General features: G+C 36.2%; 1 protein-coding gene across 3 annotated transcripts in view; it reads right to left on the minus strand.

Annotated features, from left to right (window-relative positions):
• The window catches only part of Trpm7 (transient receptor potential cation channel subfamily M member 7), a 109128-nt gene that overhangs the window by 24854 nt on the left and 64122 nt on the right, over positions 1–20152 (minus strand). For 2 of the 3 annotated variants that reach the window (XM_074065933.1, XM_074065932.1), the window contains exons 23-29: positions 18830–18956; positions 16995–17179; positions 16382–16514; positions 14635–15350; positions 11788–11855; positions 8803–8896; positions 5974–6038 (exon numbers count right to left, since the gene is read on the minus strand). In XM_074065933.1, the coding sequence (XP_073922034.1) occupies positions 5974–6038; positions 8803–8896; positions 11788–11855; positions 14635–15350; positions 16382–16514; positions 16995–17179; positions 18830–18956 (1388 nt within the window). The remainder of the gene's footprint in view (positions 1–5973; positions 6039–8802; positions 8897–11787; positions 11856–14634; positions 15351–16381; positions 16515–16994; positions 17180–18829; positions 18957–20152) is intronic. The other variant, XM_074065934.1, reaches the window with a different exon arrangement.

A 20152-nucleotide genomic window follows, 5' to 3' on the forward strand; every position in this document is an offset into this window, starting at 1 on the left:
TGCTCATGCATTGGTAGAATCAACATAGTAAAAATATCTATACTCCCAAAAGTAATCTACATGTTCAATGCAATTCCCATCAAAATTCCAATGACATTCATTAAAGAGATTGAAAAATCCACTGTTAAATTTATATGGAAACACAAGAGGCCACGAATAGCCAAGGCAATACTCAGTCAAAAGAACAATACTGGAGGTATCACGATACCTGACTTCAAACTATATTACAAAGCAGTAACAATAAAAACAGCATGGTACTGGAACAAAAACAGACATGAAGACCAGTGGAACAGAACAGAGGACCCAGATAAGAAGCCACACAACTATAACAACTTGTTTTTGACAAAGGACCTAAAAATATATGATGGAGAAATAGCAGCCTCTTCAACAAAAACTGCTGGGAAAAGTGCTTAGCAGTCTGCAAAAAAATGAAACTAGATCCATGTATATCACCCTATACCAATATTAATTCAAAATGGATCAAGGATCTTAATATCAGACCACAAACTCTAAAGTTGATACAGGAAAGAGTAGGAAATACTCTGGAGTTAGCAGGTATAGGCAAGAACTTTCTCAACGAAACCCCAGCAGCACAGCAACCAAGAGATAGCATAGATAAGTGGGACCTCATAAAATTAAAAAGCTTCTGTTCATCAAAAAAAGTGGTCTCTAAACTGAAGAGAACACCCACAGAGTGGGAGAAAATATTTGCCAGCTACACATCAGACAAAGGACTGATAACCAGAATATATAGGGAACTTAAAAAACTAAATTCTCCCAAAACTAATGAACCAATAACGAAATGGGCAAGTGAACTAAACAGAACTTTCTCAAAAGAAGAAATTCACATGGCCAAAAAACACATGAAAAAATGCTCACCATCTCTAGCAATAAAGGAAATGCAAATTAAAACCACACTAAGATTCCACCTCACCCCTGTTAGAATAGCCATCATTAGCAACACCACGAACAACAGGTGTTGGTGAGGATGCGGGGGAAAAAGGAACCCTCATACACTGTTGGTGGGAATGTAAACTAGTACAACCACTCTGGAAAAACATTTGGAGGCTACTTAAAACACTAAACATTGATCTACCATTTGATCCAGCAATACCACTCTTGGGGATATACCCAAAAGACTGTGACACAGCTTACTCCAGAGGCACCTGAACACCCATGTTTATTGCGGCACTATTCACAATAGCCAAGTTATGGAAACAGCCAAGATGCCCCAGCACTGACAAATGGATTAACAAAATGAGGTATCTATACACAATGGAATTTTATGCAGCCATGAAGAAGAACGAAATGTTATCATTCGCTGGTAAATGGATGGAATTGGAGAACATCATTCTGAGTGAGGTTAGCCTGGCTCAAAAAACCAAAAATTGTATGTTCTCCCTCATATGTGGACATTAGATCAAGGGCAAACACAACAAGGGGATTGGACTATGAGCACATGATAAAAGCGAGAGCACACAAGGGAGGGGTGAGGATAAATAAGACACCTAAAAAACTAGATAGCATTTGTTGCCCTTAACGCAGAGAAACTAAAGCAGATACCTTAAAGCAACTGAGGCCAATAGGAAAAGGGGACCAGGAACTAGAGAAAAGGTTAGATCAAAAAGAATTAAACTAGAAGGTTAAACCCACGCACAGGAAATCAATGTGAGTCAATGCCCTGTATAGCTATCCTTATCTCAACCAGCAAAAACCCTTGTTCCTTCCTGTTATTGCTTATACTCTCTCTACAACAAAATTAGAGATAAGGGCAAAATAGTTTCTGCTGGGTATTGAGGTGGGGGGAGGAGGGGGTGGAGTAGGTGGTGAGGGAGGGGGTGGGGGCAGGGGGGAGAAATGAACCAAGCCTTGTATGCACATATGAATAATAAAAGAAAAATGAAAAAATAAATAAATAAAAAGAAAATGTGGTATCTATATACAGTGGAATTTTATGCAGCCATGAAGAAGAATGAAATGTTATCATTCGCTGGTAAATGGATGGACTTGGAGAACATCATTCTGAGTGAGGTTAGCCTGGCCCAAAAGACCAAAAATCGTATGTTCTCCTTCATATGCGGACATTAGATCAAGGGCAAGCACAACAAGGGGATTGGACTTTGAGCACATGATGAAAGCTTTAGCACACAAGGGAGGGGTGAGGATAGGTAAGACACCTAAAAAATTAGTTAGCATTTGTGGCCCTTAACACAGAGAAACTAAAGCAGATACCTTAAAAGCAACTGAGGCCAATAGGAAAAGGGGACCAGGAACTACAGGAAAGGTGAGATCAAAAAGAATTAACCTAGAAAGTAACACACACGCACAGGAAATTAATGTGAATCAACTCCCTGTTTGGCTATACTTATCTCAACCAGCAAAAACACTTGTTCCTTTCATTTATTGCTTATACTCTCTCTTCAACAAAATTAGTGATAAGGGCAAAATAGTTTCTGCTGGGTATTGAGGGGGTGGGGGACAGAGGGAGGGGGTGGTATGGGTGGTAAGGGAGGGGGTGGGGGCAGGGGGGAGAAATGACCCAAGCCTTGTATGTACATATGAATAATAAGATAAAAAAAAAAAGAGAAAGTTCTTACCTGTATCTACTAATTCCAGAATATTTCCTACTCTTTCCTGTATCAACTTTGAGTTTGGGGTCTGATATTAAGATCCTTGATCCATTTTGAGTTAGTATTGATATAGGGTGATATACATGGATCTAGTTTCAGTTTTTTGCACACTGCTAACCAGTTTTCCCAGCAGTTTTTGTTGAAGAGGCTGTCTTTTCTCCATTGTTTATTTTTAGCGCCTTTGTCAAAGACAAGTTGGTTATAGTTGTGTGGCTTCATATCCGGGTCCTCTATTCTGTTCCACTGGTCTTCATGTCTGTTTTTGTGCCAGTACCATGCTGTTTTTATTGTTATTGCTTTGTAATATAGTTTGAAGTCAGGTATCGTGATACCTCCTGCATTGTTCTTTTGACTGAGTATTGCCTTGGCTATTCGTGGCCTCTTGGGTTTCCATATAAATTTAACGGTAGATTTTTTAATCTCTTTAATGAATGTCATTGGAATTTTGATGGGAATTGCACTGAACATGTAGATTACTTTTGCGAGTATAGATATTTTTACTATGTTGATTCTACCAATCCATGAGCATGGGAGATCTCTCCACTTTCTATGGTCTTCCTCAATCTTTCTTCAGAAGTTTATAGTTTTCCTTGTAGAGGTCTTTCACATCCTTTGTTAGGTTTACACCTATGTATTTGATTTTTTTTGAGGCTATTGTAAATGGAATTGTTTTCATATATTCTTTTTCAGTTTGTTCATTATTAGTGTATAGAAATGCTAATGATTTTCCTTTGTTGATTTTATATCCTGGTACCTTGCTATAGATGTTGATGGTGTCTAGGAGCTTTTGAGAAGAGTTTTTTGGGTCTTTAAGGTATAGGATCATGTCATCTGCAAATAGGGATATTTTGACAGTTTCTTTACCTATTTGTATTCCTCTTATTCCTTCTCTTGCCTAATTGCTCTGGCTAGGAATTCCAGTACTATGTTGAATAGGATTGGAGACAGTGGGCATCCTTGTCTAGTTCCTGATTTTAGAGGGAATGGTTTCAGTTTTTCTCTGTTAAGTATAATGCTGGCTGTAGGTTTGTCATAAATAGCTTTTACAATGTTGAGGTACTTTCCTTCTATTCCTAGTTTTCTTAGAGCTTTTATCATGAAATGGTGGGCGTTGGATCTTATCAAAGGCTTTTTCTGCATCTATTGAGAAGACCAAGTGGTTTTTGTCTTTGCTTTTGTTAATGTGGTTTATTGCATTTATTGATTTTCATATGTTGAACCACCCCTCTCCATTCCTGGAATGAAGCCGACTTGGTCGTGGTGAGTGATCTTTTTGATGTGTTGTTGAATTCAGTTTGCCATTATTTTTATGAGGATTTTTGCGTCAATGTTCATTAAGGAGATTGGCCTATAGCTCTCCTTTTTGGAGGTGTCTTTGCCTGGTTTTGGGATAAGTGTAATAATACTGGCTTCATAAAATGTGTTTGGCAGTTTTCCTTCACTTTCTATTTCATGGGACAGTTTAAGGAGGGTTGGTATCAGTTCTTCTTTAAAGGTCTGACAGAATTCAGCAGAGAATGCATCAGGTCCTGGACTTTCCTTTTTGGGGAGACTCTTGATTGCTGCTTCAATTTCAGTTTGTGTTATAGATCTATTCAGGTGATTAATATCCTCTTGGTTCAGTTTTGGATGATCATATGTATCTAGAAATCTGTCCATTTCTTTAAGATTTTCAAATTTATCTGAATATAGGTTCTCGAAGTAGTCTCTGATGATTTCCTGGACTTCCATATTGTTTGTTATCTCCCCTTTTGCATTCCTGATTCTACTAATTTGGGGTTTTTCTGTCCTCATTTTTTAGTCAGGTTTGCCATGGGTCTGTTAATCTTGTTTATTTTTTCAAAGAACCAACTTTTTATTTCATTAATTCTTTGTATGGTTTTTTTGGTTCCTATTTCTTGATTTCAGCTCTTATTTTTATTATTTCTCTCCTTGTATTTGTTTTGGGATTTGCTTGTTCTTGTTTTCTAGGAGTTTGAGATGTATCATTAGGTCATTGATTTGGGATCTCTCAGTCTTTTTAATATATGTACTCATGGCTATAAACTTTCTTCTCAGGACTGCCTTTGCTGTGTCCCATAGGTTCTGGTAGGTGTGTTTTCATTTTCATTGACTTCCAGGAACTTTTTAATTTCTTTTATTTCATCAATGACCCATTGTTCATTAAGTAATGAGTTATTCAGTTTCCAGCTGAAGTTTTTTGTCTTTACTTTTGTTGTTCAGTTCTAGTTTTATTGCATTGTGATCAGATAGTATGCATGGTATAATTTCTATTTTCTTATATTTGCTGAGGCTTGCTTTGTGCCCTAGGATATGATCTATTTTGGAGAAGGTTCCATGGGCTGCTGAGAAGAATGTATATTGTGTAGCAGTTGGATGAAATGTTCTGTATATATCAACTAGGTCCATTTGATCTATTGTATATTTTAGATCTTGGATTTCTTTATTGATTTTTTGTTTGGATGACCTATCTATTGATGATAATGGGGTGTTAAAGTCTCCCACAACCACTGTGTTGGAGTTAATATATGCTTTAGGTCTTTCAGGGTATGTTTGATGAAACTGGGTGTGCTAACATTGGGTGCATATTGGTTGATTACTGTTATTTCTTTTTGGTCTATTTCCCCTTTTAATAGTATGGAATGTCCTTCTTTATCTCATTTGATCAATGTAGGTTTGAAGTCTACTTTGTCAGAGATAAGTATTGTTACTCCTGCCTGTTTTCGGGGGCCATTGGCTTGGTAAATCTTCTTCTCGTCTTTCATCCTAAGCCTATTCTTATTTCTGTCTCTTTTTTTTTTTTTTTTTTTTTGAGACAGGGTCTCACTCTGTAGTACAGGCTGACCTTGAACTCGAGATCCTTCTGCCTCAACCTCCTGACTGCTGGAATTGCAGGTGTGCACCACCAATGCCTGGTTAAACATTTGATGTTTTTAAACAACAAACTCTGTCAAGTTACTATTTCATTGATGATGATTATAAGCACTGATTTCTACATATCTGACTGTAAACGGGTAATTCTCTGCTTTCTCCTGAGCTGTCTGTCTTGGTTGCCAGAGTCTGCTATTAAAGGAAGTTTGCAAAATCAAGTACTACCACAGTCAGCTAGGAATGAGTTTGTGTAATCAGTTTTCACTTAAACAAAACAGATCTGCCATTAAAAATTTTTAAATAAATTTTTCTTTAAAACTTTCTATCACTGCCACCATGTACTGTTTTCAATTTTCTAAGGTAAATGGTTTTTGAAAGATTGATATAGTCTATCAAATATCATCACCTTTTAGTTCTTCTTTAATAAATATGTATTTAGCAAAATGTACTTGTTTACATGAAATGTACAAACCGGTAGTAAAGCTGCTTTGGAATCTACTTCAGGAGTGTCTTCTGTAGATTGAGTTCTACTTTCTTCTAAAAGGAAATTTAAAAAGATAAAAGTCAGGCAACTAAATTTTTATTATTTTTCCACTGAATAACAAAACATAAAGTACTGCTAAGCATAATATAACCTTTATAAAATTTGTTTATAATTTATATTGTCCCTAACACTACTGAACAAAGTTTCAATCTATTTTTAACAAAATACTCAATTAATTTATTGTGAAAAGGCATTAAGAAACAAGAGTATAAAGTAAAAAGTCTTTCTCTGCCTCCTGTTCACAAATCACCTTTACTAGATGTAGTCAAGGGAATTCGTTTCTTGTGTATTCTTACAGAGTGGTTGTGGTTTTCATTTTTTTACACAGAGATATAAAATATACTGTATATCTGGAGTTTTTTTTGTGGTTGAATTTTTCTGTCTCATTGAGAGAAAGGGTCTTGCTGTGATGACCAGGCTGGCCCTGAACTCAACTGATCTTGCTACCTCTGCCTCCTAAGCAGCTGGGAGTATAGGCATGTGCTACTCTGCCTGACTTGCTGCTTTTTAAACTTTACTCTTAGAGATTTTCTATAGAAGTATGACATCATTTTTGATGCTACTTTTACTTCACATTATGGATATATAATAATATATTTAGACAAATTCCTACTCGTAGATAATAGTCTATTTCCAATCTCTTGTTATAACAAGTGTTACAACCTTCCTCCCACCTGATTTAAGATGACATCTTTCAGTTGAGTACAGTGTTGTACTCCTGTAATCCCAGCTATGAAGAAACCCTAGGTAGGAGGATTATGGTCCAAGGCTGGCCCAGGCAAAAAGCACAAGACCCTATCTGAAAAAATAACAAAAGCAAAAAAGAACCGGTGGCATGGTTCAAGTGATAGAAACTCTGCCTAGCAAGCACAAGGCCCCAAATTCAAACATAATACAGGGATGGGGGGATGTAGGAAGACATCTCTGATGTCCTATCTTGTTTGCTTGTCCTAATTAATTCTAAAATGATGTCTCCACACTTTAAAAAAGGTTAAGATGGTGAGGGAAAAAGCTCAGAATGACTGAAAGGAAATCTAAGAATATACCTGTGCCAGGTATAGAAGACAAAAAGACTTGCTTGAAATACATTAGAAGACTCTGAGCACAACTTGGTCAACATGATGAAAATGACAGAATATATCTTATTCTGAAATCTTAATCTGGAAAGCCCATCTTGCGCTCTGAGTATTTCCACTATGCGATATGACTATTTATGATGACTGTTTATAGACAGTCTTTAGTGAGATTAAGCAACTCCATTCTACCATTACATGAATAGGTGTTCAATTTTATCAAATGCCTTTTCTGCAGCTATTAAAGTGATCTTATGATTTTCAAGCTTTAATCTGCTACAATCATGCATCATAATAATTATGTTTTTAAATGGTAAGCCAACTTGCATTCTTTAGTCAGGATATATGCTGTTGAATTCAGTATGCCAAAAAAAAAGTAAGTGATAGCAATGGAGACAGGGTAGAACTGTTTTCCTTAAAAATTAATAATTATTCAAGTTCTCGATAATGGGCCTATATAATTTTGACTGAAAAAAAAAAAAAGGCAGGGTGCCAGTGGCTCACGCCTATAATCCTAGCTGCTCAGGAGGCAGAGATCGGGAGGATCGTGGTTCGAAGCCAGCTTGGGTTAACAGTTTGAAAAACACTTCACAAAAAAGGGCTGATTGAGTGGGCTCAAGGTGTGACCACGAGTTCAAACCCCAGTACCGTGAAAAAAGAAAAAGGGCCAGGTGGGGGTCCTGGTCATCTGTGGTCCCAGCTACTGGGGAAGGGAAGCAAATCAACTGCTTGAGCCCAGGAGCTTGAGAACAGCTTGGGCAGCACAGCAAAACTTGGTGCCAACAACAAGCTGAGTGCCAGTGGCTCATGCCTATAATCCCAGCAATTTGAGGGTGAGATTAGGGAGATCAGGAGGTTCGAGGTTCAAGGTTCAAGGCCAGCCTCGGCAGTCTGTGAGATCCCAATCCAAAATAACCACAGAGCAAATTGGACTAGAGGTGTGCCCCAAATGGTAGAGCACTTGCTTTGCAAGAGTGGTGCCAAGTTCAAACCCCAGTCCCACAAAAACAAAAACAGGAAAAAAAAAAAGTGGTATGGAAAATCACTACAATAAAGTGGAAAATTAATGATGCAAAACAAACATGTATAATACACTACTTTTTGTGTAAAAGAGGTAGGAAGACTTCTATTTTTATTATGCATGATTGCATAAGAACGAAAACTCTACAGGTAGACAAAGTAACAGTAATTGTATGTGGGGGTGGTGTGATGGGGAGGCTTTTCAAAGTGTGTATTCTTTAACTTCAAACCAACACATGCACTAGCTATTTTTAAGAGTTAAACTAGAAAAATATGTTGAATAAATGATACAGATTAAATCTGTAGAAGTTACAATCAGCAGATTTGTAAAAAGCAAGTCTTCAACAGTTCCTCTTTATAGACTTAGGCATCTATAAAAACACTAGAATGTGGGTTGGAGGTGTGGTTCGAGCAGTAGAATGCCTGCCTTGAAAGCACAAAGCTCCGAGGCTAAAACCCCAGTACAAAAAAAAAGAAAACAAAAAAAAATTAAGATTGTTAGATTCCATGACTTAATACCACAAGGCTACAGTAACAATTCTGGGCCAAAATCGTCATTTTCTGACTCCCAGACCATTCATTACTCAAGTGTTTGACAAATACACAATATATTTAAAGCTTAAGTGACTGCTTGCTAACAGAATTCATAAAGTCAAATGCTCACCTTGTTTTGAATGAAGAGAAATGGAAGTCTTGTGACACTCAGTAAATCCAGCATGAGAACTCATGTGCTTCAAAGTGTTTTCAGGAATATCCTTCTGCATATGTAGTACATACATATGATTTATAAAAAACAATTCAATTGAATTTTAAGCCATTGTTCTAAGAGTCCCTTCATCTATTTAGCTCAATATGCTTTACTTTACCTGGACATTAGAGGTATAACACAGATTATGGTTATAATCTCAAAAATAGCACGAAAACATTCTAGTTTTTTTTTTTTCTTCCTTTCTTTCCCCCTTCTCCACCCACCCTGGTACTGGGGCTTGAACTCAGGGCCTACATCGCGAGCCACTCCACCAGCCCCTTTGTGTGTGTGTGTGATGGTTTTTTTCAAGATATGGTCTCACAAACTATTTGCCCAGGCTGGCTTCAAACCGCAATCCTCCTGATCTCTGCCTCCTGAGTAGCTAGGATTACAGGTGTGAGCCACTGGCGCTCAGCACATCCTAGTTTTTCATTGTTCATAAATCCATCTGAATGAATTCTTTTCATAGTAATACAAATTCACAAAGTTTGGGAAAACATAACAAACTGGGGAGAAAACTAAGACCACTATCAACTTATTTAAAAAAAAAAAAAAGAAAGCTTTTGTCTTACACTTACATTAACAAACTGGTAAAATTGGTCTAGAAGGGCCTATTTCTGTAGGGGTGTGTCTTCTTACTGATTTGTATAATAAGAATATCATCTATCTTCTCATTAGTTGTCAAACTTCATTTTTTTCTTCAAATCTGTTTTGACATGAACTTATTATTCATGTCAAAACATTATTATTATTATTTTCTGCTACTTATACATTTAGAAAACCCAACTAGCTTTACTGGCTCAATAAATATTTCTATTTTCTTAATTTTTCTATGATTAGAATTTTTACATTTAACTCTAGAATTTATACAAACTTATGAAGTGATATGAATTTACCAACAAAGCATTCTTTCTTCATCAATTTTTAATCCAATCATTCAGTTAAACTCTGATGTCAAAGGGTCATTTCAAGGTCAGCTAAGGTGTTTTATAAAATATTCTTGTTTTAACTGTAGGGTCTGTAGTTTTCATCAGATTTTCAAAAAGGTATAAAACTCACAAATGATCAAGAACTCAAAAAGTCTTTGACCACCATAAGATGGAGTTCATTATTCTAGTATAGTTTGATTTCCCCCTAAGTAAATTACTCAAAATTGTTTAATTCAAAGCATAACCACTACTTTTCTGTTAACTCAAAGAAACTTGTACTTTCTTCTTATTTTCACCAGGAAGTGACTTACCCACTTAAAAACTACTTTTGCCCATTCCTCGTTTATATTTAAAAGGTAAAACTCTGTTGAGAAACCGCACTGCTTTGTCCTTTCCAGAAGTGTTCTCTTATCCTGAACTTTATGTCCTACCTGTATCGAGTGCTTCACAACAACAAAATAATACCACCAGAATGTGGTAATACAGTAATAATTTGTATACTGGAAAAAGAAAATGTATTAAGTAATTCCAGATCATAAATGGCTTTAATAAGACTTATGAAGGCCTGTAATTTACTTCATCTGTATATCAAATCCACTTCAGTTGACACCTGTTCAAGAAAAACCCTAAGTGGAATATAGGAATACCAGTATCTGACATTAGATTTATTATCAAACCAACTCTGGGTGAGTTTCTGACTCCTACGTAGATGAATGAGACTTTATCTGATATTTAGGCATTTCTGAATACTACTTAATCATGTTTCTTACATAATCCTGTTGTCCCTATTTGAGGCAAGAAAACCATGCAACTATTTTCAAACTTAAAATATAGAAAAAAGAACCCTGTATAATCAATATTTTCAATATGCATACACTCTCCAACTAAAATTCCAAGTTAACCATATATAGATAATAGACATTTAATCAATTCAGAACAATATTTCACTCAGAATATGCTATCATAAATACTAATGTTACTGTACATATCAACATGCATTTGAGTCTAACTTTTTATGTAGGGTAGTAAGTAATATGGCCTTGACAGCAACTACACAATTAACTTTGGACCATATGAGGAGCAATCTCTCATAGAAACTCTTAAGGCCATTACTATATCCTTGGCTTTATCTCTCGACAAGTGTTTTCACTGTATTTGTACTTTCATCATTTCTTTCTTTCTTTCTTTTTAAGTAAGGACTTTTATTTATCGAGAGTGCTGGGGTTTGAACTTAGGACCTGGAGCTTGCTAGGCAGGTACTCTACCACTTAAGCCACACCTGCAGCATGTAACTATCGTTTCTATAATGCAAGTTCTTTAAGGGCTAGAATAGCTAAAAGCATTCCTAGGCCCTCTTAATCATCTCAGTGTAACTACATTATACCCTTGAGGTGCTTAACAGCTCCAGATGATTTAAGAAGCAGAAATAAAAACTAATTTTTGGCCAGTTGCTCTATCCATCTTAAACTCACTTTGTAAGCACTTACAGATGTCTTGCCTTTGTACTCTACATACTGATTTCTAAAGATTTCTAGACTCCTGCTTTGTTGAGAAGAAAAAGTCATGTTGTAATGAATTTGGGGCCCAGAAGATGAGTGTTCTATTTACTCAATAGAAAACGAATAGGGAAAAGCATTTTTCAAAGAGAAAAATGTTAAACAGGTTTTCAAAAAAATTCAGTTAATAAGAAATGGGGTTGGGGATGTGGCTCATGTGGTAGACCACCTGCCTAATAAGTATAAGGCCCAGAGTTCAAACACTAGTACTTCTTTCCCCAAAAGCAAGCTATTTATACGCTGTATGTTCCTCAATTGTTTCTATTTTCTTTCATATATTTGGGGTCTTCACATTGATGATGGATCCTGCTAAAACTATACTTTTTACTGAAAAGACATTTAATTCTATTTTGAACTAAATATCACAAAAAGTGAAATTACATTTAATTGTGCTACTATAATAAGGATTTACTTACGGATAACAGTTCTTTTATTTTGTTTGATGTTTCTCTAAACCTCTGTAAATCCATACTATCTCTGTGTCCTTTAACAAAAAAAAAAAAAAAGGTTGCAATGAAAACTTTTTGGTTTTGTTTAATCTATCAAAACAATGACAACACATAAAGTCTACAAAAAGAAGTGATCGGCACTGTTTTCCAAGTAGTTTTGATGACTTTGCATTCTCCTTTGGCTTTTTAAATAATACTGAAAATACATGGCAAGAAGTTAGTGAGTATCAGTAGCAGTTCAGATAAGAGTAACAGCAAAAGTCAAAGACCTCATAAAAGAATCCAACATGTGATATGAGTAAACAGCTTGAAATTTAAAAGAAAAAACGGGGAACAATCCTTTTCGCAATTATTAATAAAATATAAAGGCGATATATACAGTAACACATTAAAAAAACATGCTAAAATGTTTTTAAAATTGATTGGGTAGACTTTATATAATCCACAGCAAATTCCATATAGCCTAGCAGTACAATGCCAGCATACTCAATACCTCAATAATCTGCCAGGCTGCCCTTAATGTGGATATTTCACATGGGATTGCAAACTTTTTTTTTTTGGTACTACTGGGGTTTGAAAACAGGACCCTACAGTTCCTACATAGGCATGCTACCGAACACTTCAACCCTCTTGCTTTTAGCTATTTTTCAGATATGGTCTTGAGCTTTTGCCCAGGACTGACTGGCCTTGGACAGTGATCCTCCTCCTCCTATGTAGCTGGGATTACATGTGCAAGCCAGCAAACATGGCTTCTTAACTGAGATGGGGGTCTAACTAACTTTTTGCCCCAGATGGACTCAAACCCCAATCTTCCCAATCTAGAGGGGATTACAGACATTGGCCACAAACATATTCTTTAAGTAATCTTACACGTTCCATGACTGGGTAAATCTCTAGGTTGGGAAAGTTAAAACAAGTGTAGGAAGCCAGCTAATGGAAAAAGTTAAATCTGAAGAGGCAAATGCCTCATTCAGACCTTAGAACATTCTGGGTATGCGCCATGCAACTCCAGTTATTTCTTAAAAGTTCTCTGTTAAATATTTTGACTTTTCATAATGTACCAGGAAACCATGGTTAACATCATATTCTTCCAAACTGTAGGAAGTCATCTTGCTCTATGAAGCAATCTCTCTTCACCTATTGCCTTCCACATGACACTCTGTCAGCATTTAAATGTGCTTAAGTCTTCACTAAAAACAAAACAAAAAACCAGGAGTGGCTGTGTGGGATTAGAGGCTTGAGACTATTAACCTAACATCTGGGAGGCTGAGCAGGGAGATCAGACGTTTAAGACCTTCCTGGGCAGCACAGCAAGACTGTCTCAAAAACAAATACAACACCCTAAGCATACAAGTCACAGTACTTGTTCTTTTTTCTGCCTGCCTTCACTGTTGAGCTTGTCAAGGGTTACTCAGTCACTTCCTTCATAGGCTCTCCTCCCTTTCACACTTTATTTCACTATAATGTAGCTTGTCTCCACTTTCTTGACTGAAATAGTTTTTACCACTGTCATCAATGTATTTTCATTGCCAAAATAAGTATTTTTTTCTGTTCTTATTGAAGCTATCACAGGTATAAGAATAGATCACTCCTTCCTGAATTGCTCTCATCTCTAGACATACAAGTGAGTGGATCATAAATACAGACATGTATTTGGTTAGTGAGGATGACCAATATAGTGTGTTATTAGATGAACCACCTAAGTTTTTGTTTTTATTAAGTATTCTTAAGATCTCTACTTCACTTCACCACATAACAAGTTTCAGTCAATGATGGACTGCATATACTACTGTCCCGTAAGATTATAATAAAGCTAAAAACCTCCTGCAGCCTAGTGATGTCTTACAACTCATGTGTTCATGGAGATAATGATGTAAACAAACCTACTGTGCTGCCAGCCATACAAAAGTATGGCAAAACAATTGTATACAGAATATGATACTTGAGAATGACAACATAGAGCTATGTTACTTAGCTTATTTACCATAAAATACTTATTATAGTATATTACTTCTACTTATCACTAAAATGCTTACTGAAAACAGAATGTCATGTTATGCCAGTAGTAGCCTCAGACCTCTCATGGTTACTGTCTCCTGACTGTACTGAGAGTCCACAGTGACTGATCCATACTCTCAGTTTGTGTAAGCACATGGCCTAATATATCCCCATGGTTAAGCAATGCCTGTACTGATTTGCCTGTTGACCTAATGGAATTATTAGTATTGCACATTTTTGAAACTGCCCTGGCTTGGATATAAACTACACTCGCCCTATTTACATTTCTCTCTGCCAGTTGTTTCTAACCTCCTCTGTACCTTGCTATTTTCTAAGTACCTAAAACTTACTGATTCAACTGTGGATATATTCAAGCCCAAACCAAGCAGGGCCAGTGGCTCATGCCTGCAACCCCAGCTACTCAGTAGGCAGAGGTCTGTAGGATCACAGTTCAAAGCCAGCCCCTGAGCAAGTAGTTTGGGTAACCCTATTTGGAAAAATCCCATCACAAAAAAGGGCTGGTGGAGTGGCTCAAGTGGCAGAGCACCTGCCAGCATGTATGAGGCCCTGAGGTCAAACCCAAGTTTCTCCCGCAAAAAAAAAAAAGTCACAGTGCAAGTAATTATTATAGTAAATTGCACCAAAGAGGTATATGCCATAGCCCAATTCAATTTGCTTCCCTACTTGTGATTCCTTTAAAAATATTAAAGGAACACATGCTTTTTATTAGCTAACTATTTTTTAAGGTGATAATTTTTGTTTCTAATTTGAAAAGCAAGCAGAATTTATATACAGCTAAGAGTTTGTTACACTTACCTACAAATGCTCCAAATTCTATATTATCTCCTTCTGCAGGTTTAGAGCACATACTTTCTTGATCTTTGGTTACAGTTTCCAAGAGGTTTTTGCAACTTGGCTGGGATGGGGTACTAACAGAAAATTTGGTTGGTGGGGATGATAGATGTGGTGTGCTATTAGGTGAACTGCCTAATTTTTGATTTTTATTAAAAATTTTTAAGATTTCCACCCCATGTCGTCTCTGTCGCAGTTCTGGAGGAGAAATAGCACTTGGGAATAAGGCACCACAAGAGGAACCAGCCTCTGGAAAACTGAATTCTTTTCTCTGGGGTATTACAGGCAAATCTTGACCAAATATGTTATATTGTGGATCTTTTTCATCTTTCATAAACACATTACAAAGAAAAGGATTATTACTTTCGAGATCACCTTGAGGAAGAGAGGAGCTCAATGTATTTACAACACTGTGCTTTTTCCATATAGAAGGTCTTACAGGACCATCATCAATAAGGTTTTGAGCCAAGTGTTTGGAAATACTCAATTCTCTTGTGATCTCATTGTGAACTTTGCTGGCTTCTGAAGCTTTCTGGGCAGTGAGTGTTTTTAATGTATCCACTGTCAAGGCTGAAAGATCTTGCAGATGTCCAATTTGAGAATCTAATGACTGTAACGATCTTTTTATGTAGTTGACACGATCTCCAACTTCTTTAATCTGAATGCACATCTGTTCCACTCTGCAAGGGGAAAAATAAGCTTTTTTACAAATGTTAAAAATGAGTGTACAAATTCTTCTTGTAGTCTCAATAAATAGAATGAGAAATTCTACAAGCACTCAAACAAGTAGCTTATAAAAATAAGGTGTGGCTATTTATTTAACAAGGCATACCTATAAGATGGATGCAGTGCTGATTCTAACAATGAAATACAAGATTTCAAAAGAGTTTTTGTTCCAAAGGCTATTTACATAAGGTTCCTTCAACCAAAATGTGCATACAGCTGCATGTACAAAGAACTACCACTGGCATAACCACACAACTACTATGTGCTTCCAGAATGCAGTACAGCAAATGGAAAGAAACAAAAGTTTTAAAATACTGAGGGATAGTTTTACTTTTCCAGAATAGTACAGAACATTAGCTCTTTTCTATATTGTGTAACTATAGTGAAAAATTAACAAGCAGGATAGTGATGTAGTTCAGTGGTAGAGCCCTTGCCTAACATATCTAAGGTCCTAGGTTTGATATTCAGCACTACCAAAAAATAAATAAGAGGAGACTGACTGACTTATATGAACCAGCATTAGCAAAGAATGCAACTGTCTTCCCAAAATTAATTTGTTACACAAAATGAACTGAACAAAGACCATGTGTAGGAGACATACTTAAGTTGGGTACATGGCTCACAACTATAAACCTAGCTACTCAGACAGAGGTGAAGTTTGGGAGGATCACGGTTTCAGGCTGGCTGGTCTCAGTCAAGCAACGGCTGAGCACAGTGGCATATACTTGTCATCACAGCTTTGTGGGAAAACACAAACAGGAAGATAGATCCAGGTGGACCCAGCCCTGTGCAAAAAAGTAAGACCCTATCTCAAAAATAACCAAAGGAAAAAGGGCTGGTGAAGTGGCTCAAGTGGTAGAACACCTACCTAGCAAGCACAAGACCCCGAGTTTAAAACCACAGAACTGCCAAAATAAAAAAAGAGAGAGAGAATGGCTAACAGAAGCCATTCTGACATATAATTATAACTATAGAGCTTCTGAACCTTTCAAAAGTGACACGTATTCTCTCTTCACTCCCAGAATGGAATTTGTCATCTTTTTCATTAAAATACATTTCAACACATTGCTCTTCAAAATCATGAAGCTTCTTCTGATCTTCCTCTGTTAAGAAAAGTTCTAAGGGAGGAAAAGGAAGAAAATATCAATGAGGGCTATCAGACTTTTAGCTCAGTAGTTGTGTGGATTATTCAGGTTCATGTGAATCAGTCTACATTTCCCCCTCTTTTTACCACTATGTTTCTAAAGCACCAGGTAAGTGGCTAGGTTCTAATTTGACATAACAGCCACTAACATACTAAGCATAATTTGACATGGTTATTATTAGTCTTAGGTGGTATACATAATGTAATAAAATTGTCAGTTTATAGAGCAGTAAAACTCACTTGTGGAACAGCTAAAGTTTTATATTTCCATTTTAACAAGCACAAACTGAGATGCCATCTCTGAAAAGAAGTTTAATATTAAATCTACCTTTACAGATACCAGATCGTATTCAAAAACCAGTTTATGTTTAGGCAAATTTGACAAAAGCCTTCACAACAACATTTATTCACTGAGCTCTCGAATAAAATCAGTATTAGTCTTTATTTTACTTACTTGGTCCATCAGAAGTCTTATCTTTCTTTCGTCTTTTACATACACAGCAAAACAAAGAAACTACATGGCTAAGAATGATAAGTGGAGGGGGCAGAACTGGTTTCTCATGATAAGCCATAATAAAATGATAACGCTGGTACTTCCATACAATATTGGAGATTGCCTTCACTTGTAAATATACATTACTAGAAAAACAAAGAAGGAAAATAAAATAAACATAGCTAATCAAACATATCTCTAAATTTTAAATACTAAAGATTTCATTGTAATTCTGTACTAAGTAAGGAGTCAAAAGAGCACGCTTCTATAAATGAAAATAAAAAGTAAATGAAAAACTGGGAAAAACCCCAACAACACATGCTATATATGTAAGACAAAGTTCTATAATGTTGAGGACTTTAATAGCAAGCTCTCAGAAAAGTGGACAGAAAAAACACTTTTAAGATTTTTTTTGGGGGGGGGTAGGTAATTTTGGGATTTGAACTCAGGGCCTCACCATCCAAGTGGCAACTATTAAAAAACAGGGAGTAGCTCAAGTGGTAGAGTACCCCCTAGCAAACAAATTGGTGAGGGGGTAGTCTTCTTACTGGGCCTGGTGGCCTGGTGGCTCTAGTCTGTAATCCTAGGTACTTGTAAGGTAGAGATTAGGAAAAATCACCATTTTTAGGCCAGGCAAAAAGTTCACGAGACTCCATCTTAACCAATGGCTGGGCAGGGAAGTGTGCACCAGTCATCCTCGCTGCTCAAGGGAAGCACAAACAGGAAGATTACAGTCCAGGCTTGCCTTGGCATAAAACAAGACCCTATCTTAAAAGTAACCAATGCAAAAATGGCTGGCAGAGTGCCTCAAGTGGCAGAGGGCCTATCTAGCAAGTGCAAAGCCCTGACTTTGATCCCTGTGCTACCAAAAATAATAAACTTAAAAAAAAAAAACAAAAAAAACAAAAAAAACCACATAATTCCTAGTGTTGGCAGGAAGTTAGGGGACATAAGCCTTATTTTGACTTAAATGTGAAATGCCTAAAAGCAGTAACGGTACAAATCCTGAACAGTTCTACTTTTAGAGAATATTCTAAAGAAATACTTAAATATTGTTCAAATCACAATGTGGTATTTGGGAACAAATAATTACAATATAATTGAGCAATATAATACACTGGCTTAAAATATGGTCTATATCATGAAGGATCAGGTAGTTATTAAAAATAGATTGGAGTTAGGCAAGGATGCACCTCAGTAATTCCAACTACTCAGGAGGTAAAAGCAGGATGATCTTGAATTTCAGGCCAGCCAGGGCAGTCAGCAAGACCCTATCTCAAAAATAAAATACAAACAAAAGGGCTATAGCTTAAGGGTCAGAAGACTTGTCTAGCATGTGGCAAGGCCCTAGGAACAATCCCCAGTACCACAAAGATTGGAGAGAAATACTTATTGATTTGAGACAATGTTCATGTTTTAGTGAAAAATAGTATAAAAATAATATTTTTAAAAAGAAAACATTATTCTAGAAATATGTACATCTAACTACTATTAAGATTGTTCAGCTGTATATTTGCCTTGCTGTTTTTCTAGACTGAATGTATGTAGATTCCTTGGCAATCTCGGAAAAATCTCAGGTAATGATTAAATTTATAAAAGAAATGCATGTTGAAAGATCATAAGTCTAAAACTTAGGACTCCTTTTATTTGAAAAAGCATGTCTTCTTATTTGTAATTTCTCAAAGTACTTTAAGCCTCAATAAACTTTTTAAAAAATTATATATATTTCCTTCAAAATAAGCAGAGCTATGTAGCAAATGATCTCTGTATAATAAGGAACTGAATAAAATTCTTACTTGAAAAATGCGATAAGAAGATTAACCATAATGATATACTGTACAAAGAGGTAGACTGCTTGAAGAAATGGAGTCAACCATGTCCCAGGACCACAGATTTGAGAGATAACCGAATCGTTCGCACACACTTCAAGAAGAAAAAAAAAGATTTTAAATAAAGTAGGTCACTAATAACTGCTATCAATGCACAGTTAAGCTTATTTTTTGTTTACTTTATTTAAAGGAAGTTTAAATTAATACACATTTGTTTCACAGATTGCAGCAAAAGCCTCTGGACAGGCAACTACAGGATGCCAGCTTAGAAATTCTTCAACACCGAGGATTTGTAAGGGTATAGCTGTGCTCTGTCCTACCACTCTATTCCAAACAAGGAGCATGCTTAGTGCTGTATCTACCCTTCCAGGCAAGGCTTAGTCTGAGCAGCATTAAGGAAGATAAAATTCTTGGACTCAGCAACACTACAACATTTCTAAGAAAAACAGCTGAACCCAAAAACTGTAATAAAGATTACTGAGTTTAATTTATTATGTCATAAGAGAGGGCTGACGGAGCTGCTGAAGTGTTTTTCATATATAAAATGACTACATTTGAACTCCTTGCTTTTCATTGCCCTCACCTGCAATAGCTAAACACAAATATGGAAGGGATGAGCTTTAATACCCACTAAGAATTATAAGAAATAATGTTATAAAACTAATTCAGGTAGGACAAGGCTTAGAATTAAATAATCACAAAATAGTGACAATTTCTATATAAGTACTTATAGCACATTTAGCAGTGTTTAGTAATTGTTTTAAAATGTATTCTTTCTCACAATGGCTTTATTAATCCTTTAAATAGTTTTATAGGCAAATTGATATTAAGATCCTTTCATTAAAGTTTTATAAATCAATTTTCATTCTATTCTGATTAGTTCAGAGAGACAAATATCTACAAAAGAAAATGAATGCAGGAAACTGAAAGTATATTATCTATCTATACCTTTATAATAACTACATAATAAGGGATATACCATTCAAAAAACAGCAGACAACAAAACCCTAAAAATGACAGTGACTAGGAAGCCATAAACACAAAATCTGACCAGAGTGGAATAGCTAAAGATCACAATCACCTTACTACTATTTGGCCAGCTCCATACTTAGTCACCCATATATAAATAAGTGGGAAGGAGGAACAGAGTTATAGGGCAAAAGGAGGGGTGAAAGAAGGGAAAGTAAGAGAATGATTAAAAGAGAACAAAATAAAGATTGTACAACTCTGCAGAGGGTCAGAAGAATATCCCTGAGAGCTGACAATGTCACATATGTTCACAAATTATCT

The sequence above is a fragment of the Castor canadensis genome, chromosome 2, assembly GCF_047511655.1.
Source record: "Castor canadensis chromosome 2, mCasCan1.hap1v2, whole genome shotgun sequence".
Taxonomy (NCBI): domain Eukaryota; kingdom Metazoa; phylum Chordata; class Mammalia; order Rodentia; family Castoridae; genus Castor; species Castor canadensis.